This window comes from Sceloporus occidentalis, unplaced genomic scaffold (genome assembly GCF_023333645.1).
Source record: "Sceloporus occidentalis isolate IW3139 unplaced genomic scaffold, rSceOcc1.0.p SCAF_3, whole genome shotgun sequence".
NCBI classification, from domain to species: domain Eukaryota; kingdom Metazoa; phylum Chordata; class Lepidosauria; order Squamata; family Phrynosomatidae; genus Sceloporus; species Sceloporus occidentalis.
In genome coordinates, this window is record NW_028316983.1 from 62,175,871 (window position 1) to 62,196,309 (window position 20,439).

General features: G+C 39.5%; 1 protein-coding gene across 4 annotated transcripts in view; it reads right to left on the bottom strand.

Moving 5' to 3' along the window:
* Positions 1–2,045: 2,045 nt before the first annotated feature.
* DEF6 (DEF6 guanine nucleotide exchange factor) overlaps positions 2,046–20,439 on the bottom strand; it is a 72,889-nt gene continuing 54,495 nt past the window's right edge. For 2 of the 4 annotated variants that reach the window (XM_089514663.1, XM_089514666.1), the window contains exons 4-11: positions 18,353–18,583; positions 16,078–16,224; positions 14,854–14,962; positions 13,426–13,724; positions 12,157–12,323; positions 9,138–9,336; positions 4,093–4,183; positions 2,047–3,565 (exon numbers count right to left, since the gene is read on the bottom strand). In XM_089514663.1, the coding sequence (XP_089370789.1) occupies positions 3,357–3,565; positions 4,093–4,183; positions 9,138–9,336; positions 12,157–12,323; positions 13,426–13,724; positions 14,854–14,962; positions 16,078–16,224; positions 18,353–18,583 (1,452 nt within the window). In that variant the 3' untranslated portion in view covers positions 2,047–3,356. Of the gene's footprint in view, positions 3,566–4,092; positions 4,184–9,137; positions 9,337–12,156; positions 12,324–13,425; positions 13,725–14,853; positions 14,963–16,077; positions 16,225–18,352; positions 18,584–20,439 lie in introns of all 4 variants that reach the window. The other 2 variants (XM_089514667.1, XM_089514664.1) reach the window with 2 other exon arrangements.

The window sequence follows — 20,439 nt, forward strand, 5'->3', positions numbered from 1 at the left end:
AATATATACACCTAGAAAGAAAGTCTATTAGTACCTTAAACAATAATAGTGTGGCACAGGTTTTCATGGGTTAGAATTAATTTCATCTACTGCATTAAGGACCATCCACAGTGAACAAATATATAGGCACCTTACATAATTTAAGGTGGATGTTGTCTTGAAAATCTCATGGTGCAATAAAGCAGACTCTTAAGTTATCAGATGTCTTCCATCAAGACTGCATTTTACCTGCCTTATTTCAGGCTGTATTAGTTCACATACCATATATACTCAACTAAAAGTTGAAAAATGTATACTACAAAATTGATCCAAAAACATGGGTTGACTTATACATGAGTCAATGTGGTAATAAGATAGCAGGGAGAGCGATCGTTTGCTCCATAAGCCTCTTCTCAGCCTGGCTGCCTCCAGAAGAGACAGATGGGTTGGGAAGATGCAAGAAAAACAAATGCTCCCTTCTCAGCCTGGTTGCTTCTGGAAGAGGCAGCTGGGCTGGAAAGACACAGGATGAGGGAGCAAGATATCCTTTACATCCATGGTTACATGTCCTTATGTTTTACCCTTGACTTATCCATGGGTCATATAACAATCCAGAATTTTGGCCCCAAAACCTACGCTCAACTTATACATGAGGTCAACCCACACACACGTATAGGGGGTAATTGCATTACATGGGGTCCTGTTTCCTCCTTCTCCCAAAACATTGCTCCATTCTGCAAACCTTTCACTTCCAATAATTTTTCAAAGTGTATTTTGCTTTGAAGAAGGGATGTTATTGTGACTGTAGGAATGAAGCACACCTAGATAATTTTAAAACAAAAAAGACATGCAAACTATAGTAATTATCCCCTCTTCCATCTAATATATATTGATATGCTCAAGATTCTGAAGATTGTTTTGAAAAGGATAGATGTAGACGAGGCAACATTTCATGATCCAACTGAGTAAGTGGTTATAGAACAAGAAGGTATGTGGTTTTTTAATAGAAGACATGCTCAGCTGAAAGCTGCAGCTAGTGCTGATGCAAAACGTTTCTTCTCCAGTGAAGCTTAGCAGAGGCAGAAGCAGAAATTATGGAAAAGGACACAACTTTGTTCAGGGTAGTTTTAGCTGAGGGTTTAGTTTCATTTTCCTCCCAGAACACAAAATAGAAAGTAAGTTGTACTCAGCTTCATTTCTTGAGGTGGAAAAAAGTCTGAAAAATAAGATTTCTTATCTTTCATGTACAATATCTATTTGAATACAAAACACTATATACCATCATCTATATGATGTGTGCATTATCACTTTAAATAAATGTCAAAACCTCCTTCTCCCTGGGCCAAATCTAGACCTTTGAGGCTTTTAGCTTGCATCTTTTTTTAATCCCATGAAGGCAATGGCACAGGTGGCAATAGATCCTGACTAGGCCACACTGCAGGACAGAAATTGAGGTTTTAGCCCTCTACCTGTACCCATTTTCAAAGAGGAAATATTGACAAAAAGAACTTTGTATCTTTTATAATTAATGGATAGTTATCTCTTCTTTATTTTAAGGGGAATTTTTAATAGGACTGGAGACTGTTTTTCATAAGTTGAATGTCATATGTCAGGTCCATAACTGCTCCCAATTTGAATATAATGTTTCTACCATTCCTGGTCAAACAGGTTGTCTGGACTTTTTTTAGTACTCCAAAACACTGTAAAACCTGTTCGATATTCATAGCAGTGCCAGAAAAGAAATGAGTGTACACACCATAGGTAAAAGTGGCTCTCTCATGCCACTTTGAGCTTGCTGAAGAAATGCTTTTATCTTTCAAACTCCTAGGATACTTTCTGAATGGACAATTTCTTGTGCTACCAGTCAAAAGATATGTGCAGCCATTCCAGCTTTCCCGTTTCAATGGATTTTTGTGGTACACAAAAATTTCAGACTACAAACATAAGGTAACAATGTGTGGTCCCACTAAATGTGTGGATACACTAAACATCCATGAATGAGACTGTGAATCCATGATGAAAGTCTTGTCTAAGAAGCACCCCAAGGCTGTAGTCATAAGCACATTCACTAGAAAATAACAGTCTATAGGATTTATTTCTGAGTAAATGGGCTTAGGTTCCCATTGTAACACTGCATACTTATGGAATTTAAATGTTTAGATCCTTGCAGTTTAATTAAAGTTGATGTAATTTGGCATTGTAATATGGAATCATGTTTTCTACTTCTCTCACACTCCCTTGTCTCCTATCATGCCTGCCTTCTCTTTGTTCTCTTTGCTATTCTAATTTTCCTCCTGCTATTGTTCCCCAGGAGATTCTATGTACAGTTGTTTTTACATGAAATCTTCTTAGAGCATTGTTTGTATTCCCCAGACCCCATCATAGTGCTCATAGCCAATGTGCAAAAGGTTATGCTGACTTCTCCAAGCACCCTCTCTTCTCTCAGAACTTTAGTTCCTAAAAGATAAAAATAAAAATACATATTTGGTAATAAAGGGGACATATCCACAAAATCATCTGATAAAAAATAAAGAGCTTCAACTTAAAATGCATATTACATGCTACCTAATCATTTATCAAAGCTAACCAAGTATCTGGCCATCTACAACCACTTATTCTAAGTTTCCAGTCTCAAAAAAGTTTGGAAAAGTTACTTTTTGATGACAAAAAATTTGAAGAAACAGGCTGGGAAAATGGAGAATTGTAGCCAAGATTAACTTCTCCAAACTCTACTCAAATGTTATGTAAGGCACAAAGCATTTTTGGAATTCAGTACACACTTGGATATTTGTGCTCAGCAGTCTTAGATGTTCAAGACTAAAAGATTAATGAAAGAGCTCTAGCAGAAAACAGTATGTCCCCCAAAAGAGCAGGATTCAGCCTTTTTATAACATATTTCAACTCAAAATAGTGCAAAAGGTATATTTTACAAATGTTTTAAAAAGAGAAACAGGCATCTTGACATATTGCAACAGTGGTTACCAGCAATAACAGCTGTTAGGAATTCCTCATGCAAGTAACAGCACATTATGGTAACAGTCAATGTGATCGGGACTTTTCTCCATCTGTTGAAACCCTAAAGAATGCACCAAGGGAGAGCTGTAATCCAATAGTTCTGTATTGAGGGGTTAGGAAGGTTCCATTTTGTCCATGTCCATCAGATGTAGCTCTTGTACACCAAGCATGTTGCCAGTGTAGCCCTGGGCTCAGAATGGGTAGAATCATTGCCATAATCCCTATATAGTCTTTCCTATGTAGTCTTCACATCTGTCCAGTTTTCAAATCTATATGCTCTATAGTTATTGCTAAGCTGCCACGATGTTTACTACTTGGTCTCTAAATTTAAACAAGTAGGCTTGCCTCTGTCCTGTTCCTAATCAGAGAGTTTCTGGGTTGGGGTTATCCTTTTCAGGCACTGGCAGCTGTTTCTCAGTCTCTCCATTTATGTTTTCCTTCCTCTCATCATCCTTTGTAGCATCAGATTTCTTCTTTTCCAAATTCAGCTTCAGTTTAAGAGAGGAATCTCTCCTGGAAAGAAGTGCAGGACTAAAGCCAGGGAACCCTCCACTAGTCACTGTACGCTTCTCTGGAAACAAATAAATAAAAGTGTAGAGAAAGTGAGTTTTTAAAAACACAAACAGTTTTAAAAAAATTTTTTTTAAAGTTTTGTTACGTATACACTCATCACTATAACTGCAACAAATTCTCTCTCGGGGTGTATGTGTACATATGTACATTTCACAAATTATATTCAGCCTACTCTGACCTGGACCCTACCAGTGATAATAAATAAAAGTACAGAATATAAACAAACAAGTTGGAATGTTCTTAATCAGTTGAATTCAACAAGGACATTTGTATTTGTATAAGAGGACAAAAGAGCTTTAAAACAATAGTGGTCATAAACCCTGGAGGGATCTGACCTCTATGCACACTTAGAAGGAAGATCAAAAGAACTATCAATTTCTACAACACAAGATAATTCCATGGTATGCAAATAACTACCAGATACAGTTGTGTGCTCAGTTTGCAAGTTTGAAACAATAAGACAACTAACTGATTACAACTATTTCGGATTTAGCTGCATATATTTGTTCTAAATCTGTCATTTACCGCCTGGTGCAATGGGGTGCATTAGTCGATTCATCTGGACATTCCAGTGTTTTACATTGGTGCTGGCTTGTTGGAGCTTCCGCTGGGCCATCTGCAATGGAACAGGAAAGAGTGCTGTACAGTACAAGTAGATGATAACACTGCTCAACAAGTGTATAGCATTTTGAAGCATCCAGAAGGCTTTACATTCATAAAATACACAAACAACAATGGATGACAAACTATGAACCAACTGTCAACCACTGTCATTGTCATCTACTGAGCAGAGATTAGTTTACTGTTTAAGATGTAAACTACTAAACTATTCAGTTTTAAAATGCTGGCGAGAAAAGTATCCTGACTAATCAGGCAACAATTTAAGAATTGTTAAACACAAGTGATAAAAATCTAGGTGGAAAGAGCAGACAGGTAATAAGGTGCCTGGTTTTAAGAGAATGCCCCATTTGTACATCATAAAAAATGTTGTGATCAATTGATTAAATGAATCAATTGACTAAAATTGACATAATGCAATGAACTATGATTCTTTACTCAGGTCACAGATCTAATCAAGACTCATTGAACAATCTGGTAGTTACAGTATGATAGTCCCTTACTCAATGTTCTTTAGGCCCAGATTACTGACTAAAATCCCTGACAGCTTTCTAGAAATGTGGTAGTGTCAAAATAACAAAATTTCAGAGCAATAATTCATTCCAGAAATCTTTTGCCAAAACCGCCCAGAAAACTATATTGACTTGAAAATTCGAAACTATTGACTTTGGAAGGCTTCAATAACCATTTTGGATAGCATGGCAACATGTGGTATGATAAAGTAAAAGTGCATAAAGAATTCAAATACCACATTATAAGATGAGCTTTAATACAAGTTTGGAATGAATTCAAGAGGAAGACGAATAGAAAAATCCTTTATGGATATCTCTTCATGAGGCCTTTTTTGGAAGATGGAGTTTGTTAAGTAAATGGTTAAGATACAAGGACATTCTCAGAAAACAAAGTACAAAGAAACTGGAGCGTGTCCAAAGGAGGGCAACTAAAATGGTGAAGGGTTTGGAAACCATGCCCTATGAGGAATGACTTAGGGAGCTGAGTATGTTTAGCCTGGAGAAGAGAAGGTTAAGAGGTGATATGACAGCCCTGTTGAAAGGATGTCATATTGAAGAAAGCGCAAGCTTGTTTTCTGCTGCTCCACAGACTAGAATGCGGAACAATGGATGCAAACTGCAGGAAAAGAGATTCCACCTCAACATTAGGAGGAACTTCCTGACAGTAATGGCTGTTCAACAGTGGAACACACTCCCTCGGAGTGTAGTGGAATCTCCCTCCTTGGAGGTTTTTAAACAGAGGCTGGATGGCCATCCTTTGGGGATACTTTGATTTAAATTTCCTGCATGGCAGGGGGTTGGACTGGATGGCCCTTGTGGTCTCTTCCAACTCTATGATTCTATTATTCTATTGATGATCTGCAATATATAGACCCTAACTTACATTGATTCTTATATACTCTGTTAAAGGAAAGATTTTAAATGGATGATAAATTGGAAGGATTTGAAGAAGACAAAGATGAATTTAATGACATCCTACTAAGACCAGAAGGAAAGAAGATGGCAAAACTATACAAAGGGCTTCTGAACAGAGAAAAAGAAAAGGACCCAACCACAGATGCAATGATAAAATGGGCTACAGATATAGGGAGAGTAATTGATATGAACAGCTGGGAACTGACGAGAGAAAAAACCAAAAAATTACTAAATCACAAGATTTGAAAGAAAATTGTTGGAAAATGGAGCATAAATGACATTTAATTCCATCAAAAATTGCTAAAACATATAGCACAGACTCAAATAAATGTTGAAGTGTAAACAGAATGTGGTATCCTGGTATTATATATGGTGGAGATGTCCAAAATTAAAAACCTTTTAGAAGAAAGTACGTATTATGATACAGGACATTTGGAAAATGAAATTCAAACTCAGCCCCAAAATTTACTTATTAAATATGTTAAATAAAATGCCTCCCCAAATAGAAAGGAAATGGTGGAGAATTTTACTACATATATATGGTCTCAGCTGCCAGAATAATGATTGCGCAAGTATGGAAAAAAACAAGAATTGCCAATGATAGATGACTTTTGAAACTGTTGGGAATGAAAGAGGTGGATAGATTAACTGCGTGGCTGAATCAAAAAGAAAAAATAGAGGTTTCCCATAATCGAATTTTGCAAAAATAGATGGTAGTAACAAAGCAAGTACTTAGGGAAAAGTTATGATATTAGGCAGAAATGGGATTATGGTATGAGAGTCGAGATAACCTTTTTCTTTATGGAATTTAAAGGGAAAAATAAAATATAATAAGACAAACAGGGTAAATATCTTGGAAAACAAATCAAGGGGACTTAATGTCAGAAGAACATGGGAAGTGTGATAAGTAAATAGTACGTTTTCTTTATATTATGTGAAACATCACATGAATTAAAAATTTTATGTATATAATAAGAATTCTGAAATGATGACAGTATGCTATGTATAGTTGTAAAATAATTTTAAAAATTAAATGGAAAAAAACTATGCTGACTTAGCATTTCATGTGGATGAGGTGCTTTCTGCAGTTTTAAAGATGATTCTAAATTACTGTTAGGGGATGCAGCGGCTTAGTGGGTAAGACGCCGATTCTGACGACTGGATGATCGGAAGGTTGGCAGTTTGAGATCTGAGTGCTGCATGATGGAGTGAGCTCCCGTCACTAGTCCCAGCTTCTGCCAACCTAGTAGTTTGCAAGTAGATAAATAGGTACCACTTTGGTGGGAAGGTGGCAGTGTTCAGTGCAGTCATGCTGGCCATATGACTACCAGAGTAGACCTCAGACAACGCTGGCTCTTTGGCTTAGTAACGGAGAAGAGCACCACCCCCTACAGTCAGTTATGACTAGACATTCATGTCAAGGGACTACCTTTACCTACTAAATGATTGTAGGTTTGTTTGTTTTTTTCCTTAGAGGAGTGGTTTTTTTTAAAGCTTCTCATAGAGTACTTCCATTACAAAGAAACAGTGAGGAATGGAGCACTTTAAGCACTACTGAGCCCTTAGTAAAAACCCGTGGACAGGGTTGTTCCATGTACTCAAGCATTTACAACTGTTTGCTGGGCGTCATAGCTTTAGAAGTGCCAGTGAAGCAGCATTCAAAACACAGCCCCATGTAGCATCATCACAGACACTGCTCAGATTGGAGCTGTATCTCTCTAGGGTATAACCATTATCTACTAGTGGATTTCTTTGGTCTGGGTTGCATTGGGTGATCTGACGGTGAATGATGAATGTACATAGCAGAAGAATAAGAATTATCTTGCTTTGGTTAGGAGGTTACTTTAGGTAGCCTTTGAACCCTTTCAAGACAATGATTAAAGGAATAAAAAAGAGCACCTGGATGATACAAGTACACCTCATTTAACCAAGTAGATGTGTTGCTAGGCATTACTATTTAAACAGAAAATTTAGTGTTCCTACACTACAAAAAAATGAGACTTTGACATATTTCAATAAACTTGGTTTTCAAAACTAATAATATATACATGTGAAGTGAAACAATCTAATCAGGTAGCCTTGCATAAATAAACAAAAATATTTTGAACCCTCTAGAAACTACTTGAAAGCTTACTATTTATGCCTGTTCAGTAAGAGATTCTGGAGGTAGCTGCTTTTTACCTTACTTGTTGTATTGTTATTGTATGACTTCAAGTTGTTTCCAGCTTATGGAAACCCTAAGGTAAACCTGTCATGGGATTTTCTAGGGCTGAGAGAGTGTGACTTGTCCAAGGTCTCCCAGCAGGTATTCATGGCCAAGCAGGTAATTGAACCGGGATCTCCAGAGTCCTAGTTAACGCTCAAACCATTACACTATGCTGGCCTGTTGTAAGCAGGCACAAATGGCTATAATAGGCTCAGCTAAAGTGGAATCCCATTTTTTTTGCAGCTCAAGCTTTATTGCATTGTTTACTGCAGACACTCTGCTGCAACCAAGCACTGAAAGTCTGTGTTTCTCTACCTTGCCTTCACCATCTTTCCAATGCCAATGCTGCTATAATACACCTGGCTATAGACAAGACAAGGGAGAAAATGGCGACTGGGCAGGCATAAAAACACTTTGTAAAAAGGAACTTCTTTATTAACTGAGGTATGCCTGTATATTGACATAATTCTTCTGACTCATTCTGCTAGAATTTGTGTTCATTCAGTGAGAAAATACATGGTGAGAGATTTAGGACAGAAGTGCTTCTTCACATAATGCATAGCTAAATGGTCAGAAGTAAGTTTCACAGGATGTAGCAATGGCAACCAACTTAGATGTCTTTAAAAGGAAAACAGACAAATTTATGGAAGATAAGGGTATCAAGAATGACTACTTATGATGGTAATATATTCCCTCCCTTATCATAGGCATATGCTTCACAGTACAATATCATGGAAAACAAACATGAAGGTAGTATTGTACTCATGTCTGATTAGTGTGAACCTTAAGAGTGGTGTGAATCACCTGGAAACTACTTTTTGTTCACGAAAAAAATTAGTAACCTGAGGTATTTTCAAAATAAAATTTACACATTTAAAACTAAGCCAGTTATCCCTCATGCTTTCCAGAAGTGTCAGAGTGCAACTCTAATCATCCCCATTTGGAGGCCAACAGGTTGCGAAAGGCTGATTTTAAGAACAGTTGCAATTTGGGATTGCATATTTAAGCTTATAAAGAGTTATATATCTAAATCCAACATCTTGTGTTAACAAGAGTACAACTACAAATCAATGGAACTCAAGTATTGACTTGTCAAGTTCCCACTGATTCAATGAGTCTACTGTAGCTGAGAATAGTAGATATTGACCAGAATCATTTTTTAGGCATACACTCAACTGTTTTTCACTTTTAACATTTTGTTTAGCAAGCTGTAGGAAAAATAGGATAAATGACATGTTTCTGTGGAGGCAAGGATCCTTGAAATAATTAAACTGCTCTATGAGACAAAGTGAATTGGAGACACCTTCACTACCACTCACCATAACATCTTGGTCCATTCTCTCTCTGTTAAATCTCACTTCTTCTAGCTGCTGTTGGGCCTCTTCCAGAAATTTGCTCTTGTTTTCCATCTCTTGCTTGAGTACCAGCTTTTCATGCTGAGTCTTGATGATGTATTCCTCTTGCTCTTCCTTCAGCTTCATCAGTTGCTTCAATTTTTCCTCCTCTTCAGCCAGCAGCCTAGCAAAATTGCATAGGAGTCAGTAACTCTTGACAATGTGAGCTGTTTTATCATCTAACCCCCAGGTCAGTTCCAGGATACACAAACAATCGTTGTTACTATGAATGAAAATAATAGGCTCTGCTGTGTAAAAATAGTGGATCATTGCGTCCATTCTAAGAATTCTTGCTTATGGCACAGAAAGGAGGGAGTTTGTGGGTAAGTGTTTTATCCTGGATTACATTTTTGCAAAGCTTTCACTTTATTCTCATTCTCCTTTACTCCCAGTATTGATCCATTGTGCAACACTGGAAAGTATGGCCTTTCTTCTCCATTCCCTATTCCAGATTTTGACCTAGTCATATCTCACCATGGCTGTGTTCTCGTTTTTAGTGTTTTTCATCTTGCCAACCTTTACTTCTATTGGCAAATGAGATATCAAAATCATTCGTCATTCTTTTTATTACATTATTCATTTATATCCTGCTTTCTTTCTAAAACTGGGGTTCATGGAAGATTAAAATTATTAAAACCAATACAGATTAAAAACAGCATCACCAATACAAATGACACCATACTACTAGGAGAAAATTGCAAAGACCTGGAAGGATTACAAAAGGAAGTCAAGGAAGAAAGTGCAAAGGCAGATTTACAGCTGAATATTAAGAAAACAAAAATACTCCGCCCCCAGGCAACCCTAGCATGTGATGAGGGCATCACAAAGGGCCCGTATGTACTGGGCCATAAAAAAATTGAACACCAAAGTTAGGATTGTCCATGTGACTGTATCTCCCATTTCTATGTATGGGCGTGAAAGCTGGACAGTGAAGAAAACTGATAGGAAGAAAATAAATGTTGTTTTTTCTAACATGCCATGCTGTCTGACCATATACCCAAAATATGATAGCCTCAGTTGTGGCTTCTAGAAAGAGTTCAAGCATGATTTGCTTTCAAAACCACTGATTCATCTTTTTGACAGTCCACAGTATGTATAGAACTCTTTTTTAGCATCGTATCTCAAATGAGTTTATTTCACTTCCTGTCAGCTTTTTTCACTGTCCAGCTTTCAAAACCATACATAGAAACTGGAAATACTATACCATGGATGATCCTGACTTTAATAGTTAAGGAAATACAGCACACCTTCGGCTTATGCGGGGATCCATTCCGGACCTCCCTGCGTAAATTGAATTCCACGCATGCCCAAGCCGCATTGGAATGAATGGGGCTCGTGCATGCGGTGGTGCGGTGGCATGCGTGCGCCCCATTCATTCCAATGGGATGTGCCGCCCCACACATCCCCGTGTGGCTCTACACAGGTTTGAGCGTATGCTCAAATCCGCGTATGACGCGGGCGCACTGTATCTTTACACTTGAGAGTATTATTATTATGCTTTATTTAGCGCTATAGATTTGTCTTATAGCAGCCCTTCCAAGTCTTAGGGCCTGAACAGACAGGCCAAAATAAAGCTGCTTTGGGTCACTTTGGAGGTATGCTATTTAAATGACACACACATCTTAAGAGGCCAGAAGCTGCGCCAAAGCTGCGCTCCGGTCCTTAGGACTGGAGTGTAGCTTTGGTACAGCTTCTAGTCTTTTAGGACACATACAGCATTTAAACAGCATACCTCCAAAGTGACCTGAAGCAGCTTTATTTTGGCTTGTCTGTTCGGGCCCAGTCTTCTTCTGATTTGACCACAGTCTCCATTTGATTTATTATTGCGCCAAGGTAGAGAAAAACTTTATTTTGATGTTCTCATCAGCCACTTTAAAGTTACTTGATTTATATGTGGCATTTCCCTGCCCCCCAACTGTAACCCTGATTTTGCACATTATCCCTTGACTTCTCTTGCCACCTCCTTAATTTGTATGAACCTCTTCTTAAAACTCCCCTTTTCTATTAAGTTTTTTACAGAACTCATAAATATTCTTTCCTCCCTGTAGCTAAACCTCAGTATGTGTAACTGAAATAGATATCCACACCCCTCTTTGATTTAACACTGCCTCCATTTTCACAATTTCCAGGAATGCAGTGGCTTAGTGGTTAAGACGCCAATTCTGATGATCAGAAGATCAGAAGGTTGGCAGTTCGGAGCCCGAGTGCTCCATGATGGGGTGAGCTACTGTCAGTAATCCCAGCTTCTGCCAACCTAGCAGTTCGAAAGCATGCAAATGGAAGTAGATAAACAGGTATCACTTAAGTGGGAAGGTAACAGCAGAGCAGTCCTTGGACAACGCTGGCCCTTCGGCTTAGAAACGGAGATGAGCACTGCCCCTACATTCATATCAACGCACTACCTTTGTCTTTTACTATTTTTTCTGCTACTGTCATTCTGTCACTATGTTTAGATTATGAGCTTCTTGATGTAGGAACTCAGTAAAAGAACCTGAACTCAGTGCATTCACACTGATGACAAAAACATGAAACAGAACAGACTAGAGAAAATAGCTTTGGATAGGAGAGGCAGTTGAGGGAGGGCGTTTGTAATGGTTCTGGCACAGATTCTGGTCCCTGAATTTTAGTCCCAGATTTTTCCAATAAGCAATGAATACGGCACAAAGAAACAAGGTGAAGAAAGATCAGCTATTTCTGGACAAATGTCACCCATAAACAGTAATCGAAGTATGTGTAACAATGACCTGGAAAGTCACAGGCATTGTCAACACAGATGTTACAAACCTTGGCCATAGGAGTGTTAATAGATTTTCCTGGCAAGGTAGGTGGTAAGGAACCTGACCAATCATGAAGCTGTCCCGGTTCACCCTTCTTTTCAGCACTAGCGTTTATGATTCAGTTTTGTTTCCAGAGAAGAAGGAAGTTGGGCATTCATCAGTCATACCTAGCCTGTGCATATCTCACGGCTTCTTCATCCTGGCGAGCTTTAACCTCCTGCTGCAGTGCATCTTGAAGCCGTTGTTGCATTTCCTCTAGTTCTATGATGCGCTTGCGCTGACGTTCTGCTTCTGCCTCTTTCAAAACCATTTCAGCCTGCATGGAAGCACGAGCCTGCAGACACGAACAGAAAATGTCATCAGCATATAGAGTGCATAGTAGTCAACAGCAGAGGACAGTGGCAGTTAGTTAAATGCAGCTTAGCCCAGTAGTTGGTAGATATTCCTGGTCATTCATGGATTGTTTTCAGCATGAAAAAAATTATATTCCCAACAACAGAACCAGGAGAACCACAACGTCCTGCAATAAGGCTGAGACAAAAGTGAGACCAAACAACTTCTATGATGGTATGACAGCATGGTGTGATAAAACGAGAATAACACACTCTCTCACACACACTCAAAACTCTGTTCCTGTACTCATTTTAACCCAATTTGTAAAACTTTTTTCCTATAGCAATCTCTAACAGTTGTCTTCACTTACAACTGCTGAGCAGCTAGGTTTTTTTTTTAAAAAAAAGGTGAACACAGAAGGGAAAAAATGCTAAGTATAGCAGAAAGAGAATTACAACATCATGAGTTCTCCACTGCATTATCACAGGTTTTCTTGCTTTATTGCCTTGAAATATTGGTGAAGACAATGTCTCTTCCTTTAGTAGTGTAAGTGGCCACTCTTAAGTTGAGGGAAAGCATATCATTGATTACTTTATCTCAAGAGTGGGTCACTTGACCCACCCAAAGTAACATGATAGCCTGACTCTCCACTGTTACGGCTACCACTACCATCAAAACTCAGCAGTAACTAAATGGTTCTTAGTGCATCTTCCTGCAAAAGTGCAGGCCAGAATGTCCTCTTCCAAGTGACAGGAAAGGAAGAAAAGTGGGAAGGTGGTGCAATATGAATAGCGTGGATTGTGGAAACAGCACGAGGGAGGAACAGTATGGTCCTAAAATGGGTGTGGGTGCTGCATGTTGCCTGTGGGGCATATTGTGCACATCCTCCTGCTTTATGTCTTTCAAAGAGATACAACTGGACTGAACCAGGATGCCCAAGGCAGAGATCTCTAGGATTTTTTTGCACAGGAAAAAAAGGTCAGGAAACTGAACAAACCCTCTGCGTATCTCATGTGATTCTAATTCCTACTTTTCCTTGAACAGGTCTCTTTGTCTAGTTATGGGTCTGGGAGCCCTGTTGGGTTCTGTCTTTTTGGACACACCTGTTCTGCTTCCCTTAGTTGTATCTCCAACATCATCTGCATTTCCTCATGTTGCTGCTGGCGCCGCTGCTCTTCTTCTTGGAGCAAAAGCTCTGCTTGCCGTTGAGCCTCCTTCAGCAGCTCCAGCTCCTGCAACTTGCGCTCCTTCTCTTCCTGCAGCTGTTTGAGGCGCTGCAGTTCTTCCTCCTTGGCAGCCTTCTTGCGCTCTCGCTGCTCTCGTTGTTCCCGTCTCTTCTGCTTTAAATCCTTGTGCAGAGACTTCTTGCCCTCAGCTTGGAGACGAATTGCCATCTGAATAGCTGATAAAGAAGAAAGGGACAGAAATGTCTGAAAGGATCGTACATCTTGCAGCCTGGGTTGGAATCCTTGAGGAATGCCTTTTGCCATATCAGTATGCAGAGGGATCCTCTCTAGCACCTTTGAAACTAACTGAAAGAAAGAAGTTGGTAGCATGAGCTTTCATAGACTTGAGTCTACTTTTACCTGAGGAAGTACGCTCAAGTCTACAAAAGCTCATGCTACCAACTTCTTTCTTTCAGTTTATCTCAAATGTGTTACAAGATCCTTTTGCATATTGATTCTAACATATCAGGCATCCATCCCATCTCTTTATGACATTTGCTGAGACCTTTTTCAAAATGCCACCCTTTTCATCAGTGAGGGGTCCTTATCAGTGGTGTTACTCTGCTTTGGAACAGCCTCCCAAAGGAGGCTTACCTGGTGTCAGGTGAGAAGAAAAGCATTCTTTTAAAGCCAGGCAAAAACATTCCAGCTCACTTAAACTTCTAATTCATTCAGATTCTAATTCACTTCCAAGTTGCTGAAATGTTCTTTGAATACTTAAATAAATTAAATTTGTAGCATTTCACCACCTTTGTGATCCAGACATTTAGGCTTGTTGGGCTCTTGGCCTTCTTTGTGCTAAAAGCTTTCTAAGGTAGAAACCAGGCTTTCTAGCTGTACTACAAAGACCATAAATCCTTTGTTGTATGAAAACAGAGAATCACAGTCCTGCCCCCTATACACCTATATGAAATACCAGAATGGTTCCACCGAGTTATCTAGTATCCTGTTTCCAACAACTTCAACCATCAACTAGTAAGAAAACCAAGATCCCACAGGAGACCTTATTAAAATAATCTGCACCCCTATCATAAACAGCAGCAAGAACAACATTAAAAACAAATCATGGGAAGTTTTTATATTTTTTAAAACAATGTTAGCAACTCATATTATTTTTGTTATTCAAGTTACATTGAGAGATGGCAATCCATTAATGTAGGCTGATTAAAAAGCAGGGAGGCTTCTGCTGCTAGCCTGGCTACTTACAATTTAACCATTTCAGGAAGTCTCCAAAATGGTAGGAAATAAACCTGCCTTTCAAAGAGCAACAGCTCAAAAGTGCTACAGTGGCACCAAAGTACTCACCAAGCGTCCACTCCTGCCTTTGCCTGGTGTCTGAGGCACTCATTTCATATGTCCTTGAAGGTGTTTTCACGCAGAACATACACCGCTTCCCATCTTTGTCAGGTATGATCTTTACGTTAGGAAAGAAGAAAAGGGCTTAGAACCTCCCCCTCAGCTATAACCCACTTAAATGAATGTAACACACAATATGTATTATCACCAACCTAAGATGGAAATGACTCATTTTTCCATAACAACCTTAAGCTTTAATTAGGGGCTGTTCAGACTATGTTATAAACCGGTTTGCAAATCAGTTTAAAAGGGGATCATTCACACTTGCATTGGTTTTTCTCAACTCAAATTCCAGGGTGTGTGTGTGCAAATCCCCTTCACTAGGTTCTTTTGGAACTGGGGATTTCAGTGTGTCTTTTCAAAAGAACTGGTCTTTTTTTACCAGCCGCAAATGGAACTTGCTGTTGATTCAATTTGGAGCACAGGAAGGGAGGGGTTAATGTGCAGGAGGCGGATCATGCCTACCACTTTGCTCTCTTCCTGCCATAGCCAGGGAGGGGGGTTCTCCTGGGAACATTATTAGATGGTGTACTTAAAGAAACAAATTGACAGTTTATGCACATCTTTGCTATTGCATGACCACAGTAGACAGCACCTTTAAATAATCGTGTCATTGGTATGATAAAGGTGCTCATGATTTGCTTGACATTTAAAAAAAAAAAAACCCATATCAGTGGGGCTGGGGTTAGGGGGTCTTTTCCCCTCTTTCCCAAGAAATAAAACCACAACAGACTCTGCTCCCAAGTTGGTGCAAACTAAAGCTCTTGCACATATATTATATTGCATTTATACCCCATATTTAAACCTGTGAGGGTTCCTTGGCTGAGAGAGTGTGACTCCCCCCCCAGGCTAACTTATCCCAGAGTCTCTTGCTAAGGGTTGTTCTGAGAGGCTTGCAATTGCCATTCTCCAAGGCTGACCGGGAGGAGGGGGGTTGTCCAAACAGTGTGACATAGATGCGCATCATTTAATTGAGAGTTTTAAAAAACAACCAAGAATGATAGATATCTGGCTCCATTTTAAATCAATACAAACGGTAATGTGAATTTCAACAGGGTTAAATTGCCATGGAGAGATTCGATCAGAGTAAATGTAGGGAGAAATTTGATTCGGTATTGCATCATCAAATTTCCCCAGATCTACTCGTTACAAAATGCTAGTATGTTAGGTTACCTCCACACAGGAATTTCTGTCCAGAGAAATGCTCCCCTTTTTCTCCTTTCGTTCCTCACTCACATAGTAAGAGAGATCACTGGGCTTTAGGGTGAACCATCGCTCTGACCAGTTCCTCCTCAAGTGACCTTTCTTCCATAGATAGCCCTGCTTCCAACAAAGATGGGGATTAGGGAGAGAGGTAGATACTTTGTAAAAAAAAAAGTACCCAAGCCCTTTGTCCCTAACAAATATTTATGTCACAAAAGAATCCAAGTGTGCCACATCTGTGTCAACTGGATTAACAGAACAAGTTAACTTGTCTGGCATGTGGGTCTCAAGGATGCTTACTTGTTTTCCTTCCTCTTTGTGCAGTTCAGTTAGCAGAAGGGTCTATTTCCTCATTGGTATTATTTCTGCAATGACGTTCACAATTTTTCCAGAAAGGAGGGGAATATGTAGCTGTCACGCATGCTGATTTGGCACGCTTGCAAGCCACAAGATCATTGTGAGCCCTGCTAGTCCAAGTGGCATATCAGGACTAAACAGTATAAGTACGATTTCCAGAACAAGGACTGTCAAGTAAAATCACACATTATTTATAGTGACCATACCAACTATCCTCTGATTCTCAGAACCCAGTAGGAAATGCAACATGCATGCAACCCTCAGAGGGAATTACCACAGATTCTTTTGCACATACAGTTATGACTCCAGAGGGGGGAAAAACTAGACATCAATACAGATTTTCTGGCCTTTCCACACCCAACTACTCCTTTTTCTTTATTGTACTGCTCTTCCCTCACTTGGATGTCAGAAATTGGCTAATGGTGTGGCCCTCATTCTTGTTGAAAGATGATATACAGCAGGCACAATCTCCATCAAACCAGTTAGGACTTTACCAAAAGAAAGCTGCTTCTGTGAAGTCGAAGGCTTTCATGGCCGGCATCCATAGTTTTTTGTGGGTTTTTCAGGCAATGTGGCCGTGTTCTAGAAGATTTTCTTCCTGATGTTTCGCCAGCATCTGTAGCTGGCATCTTCAGAGAATGCTTGTCTAGAAAAAAGTGGGTCTCTATATACGGTGTGAGCCTGGGAATGCAGGTGTGTATTGTTCTGTGCTGATGGTAGGCCTCAGGCTGGAAGGCTAATGCAAAAGAGGATTAGTGTCTGCTAATTGGTGATCATTATCTGCTGGGAAAGCCCCTGACTCTGAGTGGTTTCCCATTTGCATTTGCTGAGTCCTTATTTTGCTGTTACTCAGGAGTGGTAGCCAAATTTTGTTCACTTTAAGGGTTTCTTCTTTCCAGTTGAAATTATCCAGATGTTTGTGGATTTCAATGGCTTCCCTGTGCATCCTGACATGGTGGTTGTTGGCATGGTCCAGGATTTCAGTGTTTTTAAACAGTATTTTATGCCCAGGATGGTTTGTGGCATGCAGTGTGCAAACAAGAATCAAGGAACACGAGAGACACTGCAGACTGGGCCAGCAAATGCTTCACTCAGCCAAGGACCAGAGAGACCCTCTCACAGCCGCAGGAGTTTACCGCATACCATGCAGCTGCGAACAAGTCTACTTAAGGACCACCAAACGCAGTGTGCTAACAAATCAAGGAACACGAGAGAGACTGCAGACTGGGCCAGCCAGAAAAATCAGCAGTAGCAGAACATGGCACAAACCATCCTGGGCATAAAATACTGTTTACATCTGGATAATTTCACATAGTCCACATAATTTCACATAGAACACAGCCACATAGTCCAAAAAACCCACAAAAAAAACCAGTGATTATCAAATTTTCAGAGATGAAAATACCTTAGCCCCTCTCCATTACAAAATGGTGGCAGATGAAAGAGGAGTTTGGCATTATCACTTACCAGTTACTGATACGATTTTGAATTTACATATATTTACACTTTTTAAAAAAAAATTGCTAAATTCTTTGCCATAGGTATTTCCTAATTTATTGTCACACCTCTGTACTGCCTTTTCTCTAATGAACACAAGGTGGCATACATGGCTCTCCTCTTTCCTACTTTATCCTCAAAACAACCCTGTGAATTCAGTCAAGCTGAGTCTGTGTGAATGACATGTGGAAGGAGAAGAGCAGACGAAAGGACAATTCACTGCCAGTTTCTTTCATACTTCCCTCCTTCTCATGGGCAGGTTGCAACACTGATCTCTGCTGAAAAGTGTGCAGAGTTCACCAACCCACAGTTTGAGAAACACCAAGCTAAATGTTCAACATACCCTAGCAAAGCATTTATCTCCATTTCAAACAATGGAAGAGTTCTTTACCTGTTTCAATACATCCCCAATGATCTCCTGGTAGACCTCTTCAATGGCCATACTGATGGCCTCACGCTCTATTCCTCGGAGGAACCGGCCTGAATTTACCAAGTCAAGGAATTGCCAAACTGTCAAACCACTTTGCTGCTGGGTCTCTTGAGAAAGGTAGTAGTCATCCAACTCTCCACTGTTGAGCTCAATGCTCATGGCTGTGCAGATCTTCTTCAGGAGATATTCCACCTGAAAGAAATGGGGGAGGTTAGCAAAGATATTCAGCCAACTACAGCCTTTCAATTCCAGGAAACAGTTGCAGCCCCTTTGGGATCATATGCTGTTGTGTGCCTTCAAGTGAGTTCTGACTTATGACGACCCTAAGGTGAACCTATTATGGAGCTTTCATGGCTAAATTTGTTCAGAGGGGGTTGGCTTTGTCTTCCTCTGAGGCTGAAAGAGTGTGACTTGCCCAAGGTCACCTAGTGGGTATCCATGGCTGAGCAAGAATTTGAACCCAGGTTACCTAGTATCCTAATCCAACACTCAAACCACTACACCATGCTGCTCATATACTTTTTGTTTTACTTGGGGGCATCTGGTACTTCACTTCAAAGGCATTTTCTGATTCAATTTATTCTATTTTTTCATAGAGAAGTTTATTTTACAGAATCGCTTTATACCTACCTCCCCCACCCCACTCACAGCACCTCCTTTTGACTTTGTGCTTATTTCTATCTCAAACTGCACAGTATAATGTAATGTGTGATATGTGGAGTTGCCTTTGAGGGCAGTTTAGACTGGACATGTGCCAATGCTGTGCCAGTTTCACCCACCTCCAGTCAGTCTGTGGTTCGATACATATACCGGTTTTGATCTTTAAAAATGTTCATGATTTAGGATCATGGAATTAAGGACTGCCCACTTCCATATATACTTACACATATATTAAAGTCTTCAGTGGCAGGCTTCTAGTGGAAGTTCTCACCATTTGAGGCAATGGACATAACTACCAGAGAAAAGGCCTAAGTAGTGACATCCCATTTTTGCAACACTCTTCCTACAGATGTTGCTTGCTTTTACGTATTTGTCCTTTTGATAAACAAAGGTTTTTTTATATTCCCAAGCTTTTAAAATGCATTTTTTCCCATCCCAACGACTGTTTTTCACTGCTTTTATGGTTTTGTGGCTTTTCACTTACGTTGGTTATTTATATTATTTGGATTATAATAAATAAATAAATAAATAAATAATAAAAATTGTATAGCCTTATGAATAGACAAGAAAATATGAAGAAACATGATATAACTTTACATTTTCTAATATGGATGTTCCAGAAAAAATGTCTTCATAATAATCATTGATAGACATCATTATCAATCATATGAATTAATATTTTATTTTAAAATAATTACTATAACTGTCAAGACAAAAGAAGGATTCTGAAGAATCACTATTTGTCAAAAGTTGTGGAATAGACACCAACAATGGCCTAATACGAATTACTATTAATACTTCCTGCTGGTGCTAAGGAGACACTTCTTGAATACTGTGTTGAGATGAATGTAATCATGGTGATCCAAGATCTGAAGGGGAAAGGGACAAAGAAGCTAGAGTTAAAACCAAGAATTAAGTTTGGTTTGCTGCCTGTATCCTGATAGCTAGTCAAAAATTCAGTGATAGAGTGTAGGTCAGACCAAGTGGATGAAAAGCTAGAATACACGACTGGCATTAAGAGCAAGTAGCATTGGGACTTTGTCAACAGACCATACCCCAAATGTTGTAGAAAGGGCTGCTGACAAGTGCACCTGGTCTTGCTCTTCTTTATTATCTGCTTGTTCATCTACCTCTTGCTTGGGTCCTGACAACAGTGGTGATAAGAACAGCAGGAAGAGGAGAAAGAAGATGAAGAGGTACTAATGACAGATGATTCCTAAAAGAGAGCTTCCTTTGTGGGAATGTTATTCAAGAACCCTCAAATACCTGGAGCTAGTCCTGGATCCAGTTTTTGCTATTGTTGACCACAGATCTGAGGCATATAATAATGAAACCATGCAATTATTTTTTTCCTATTTTTAGAAGCCAGCACAAGATTGTATGCAAGG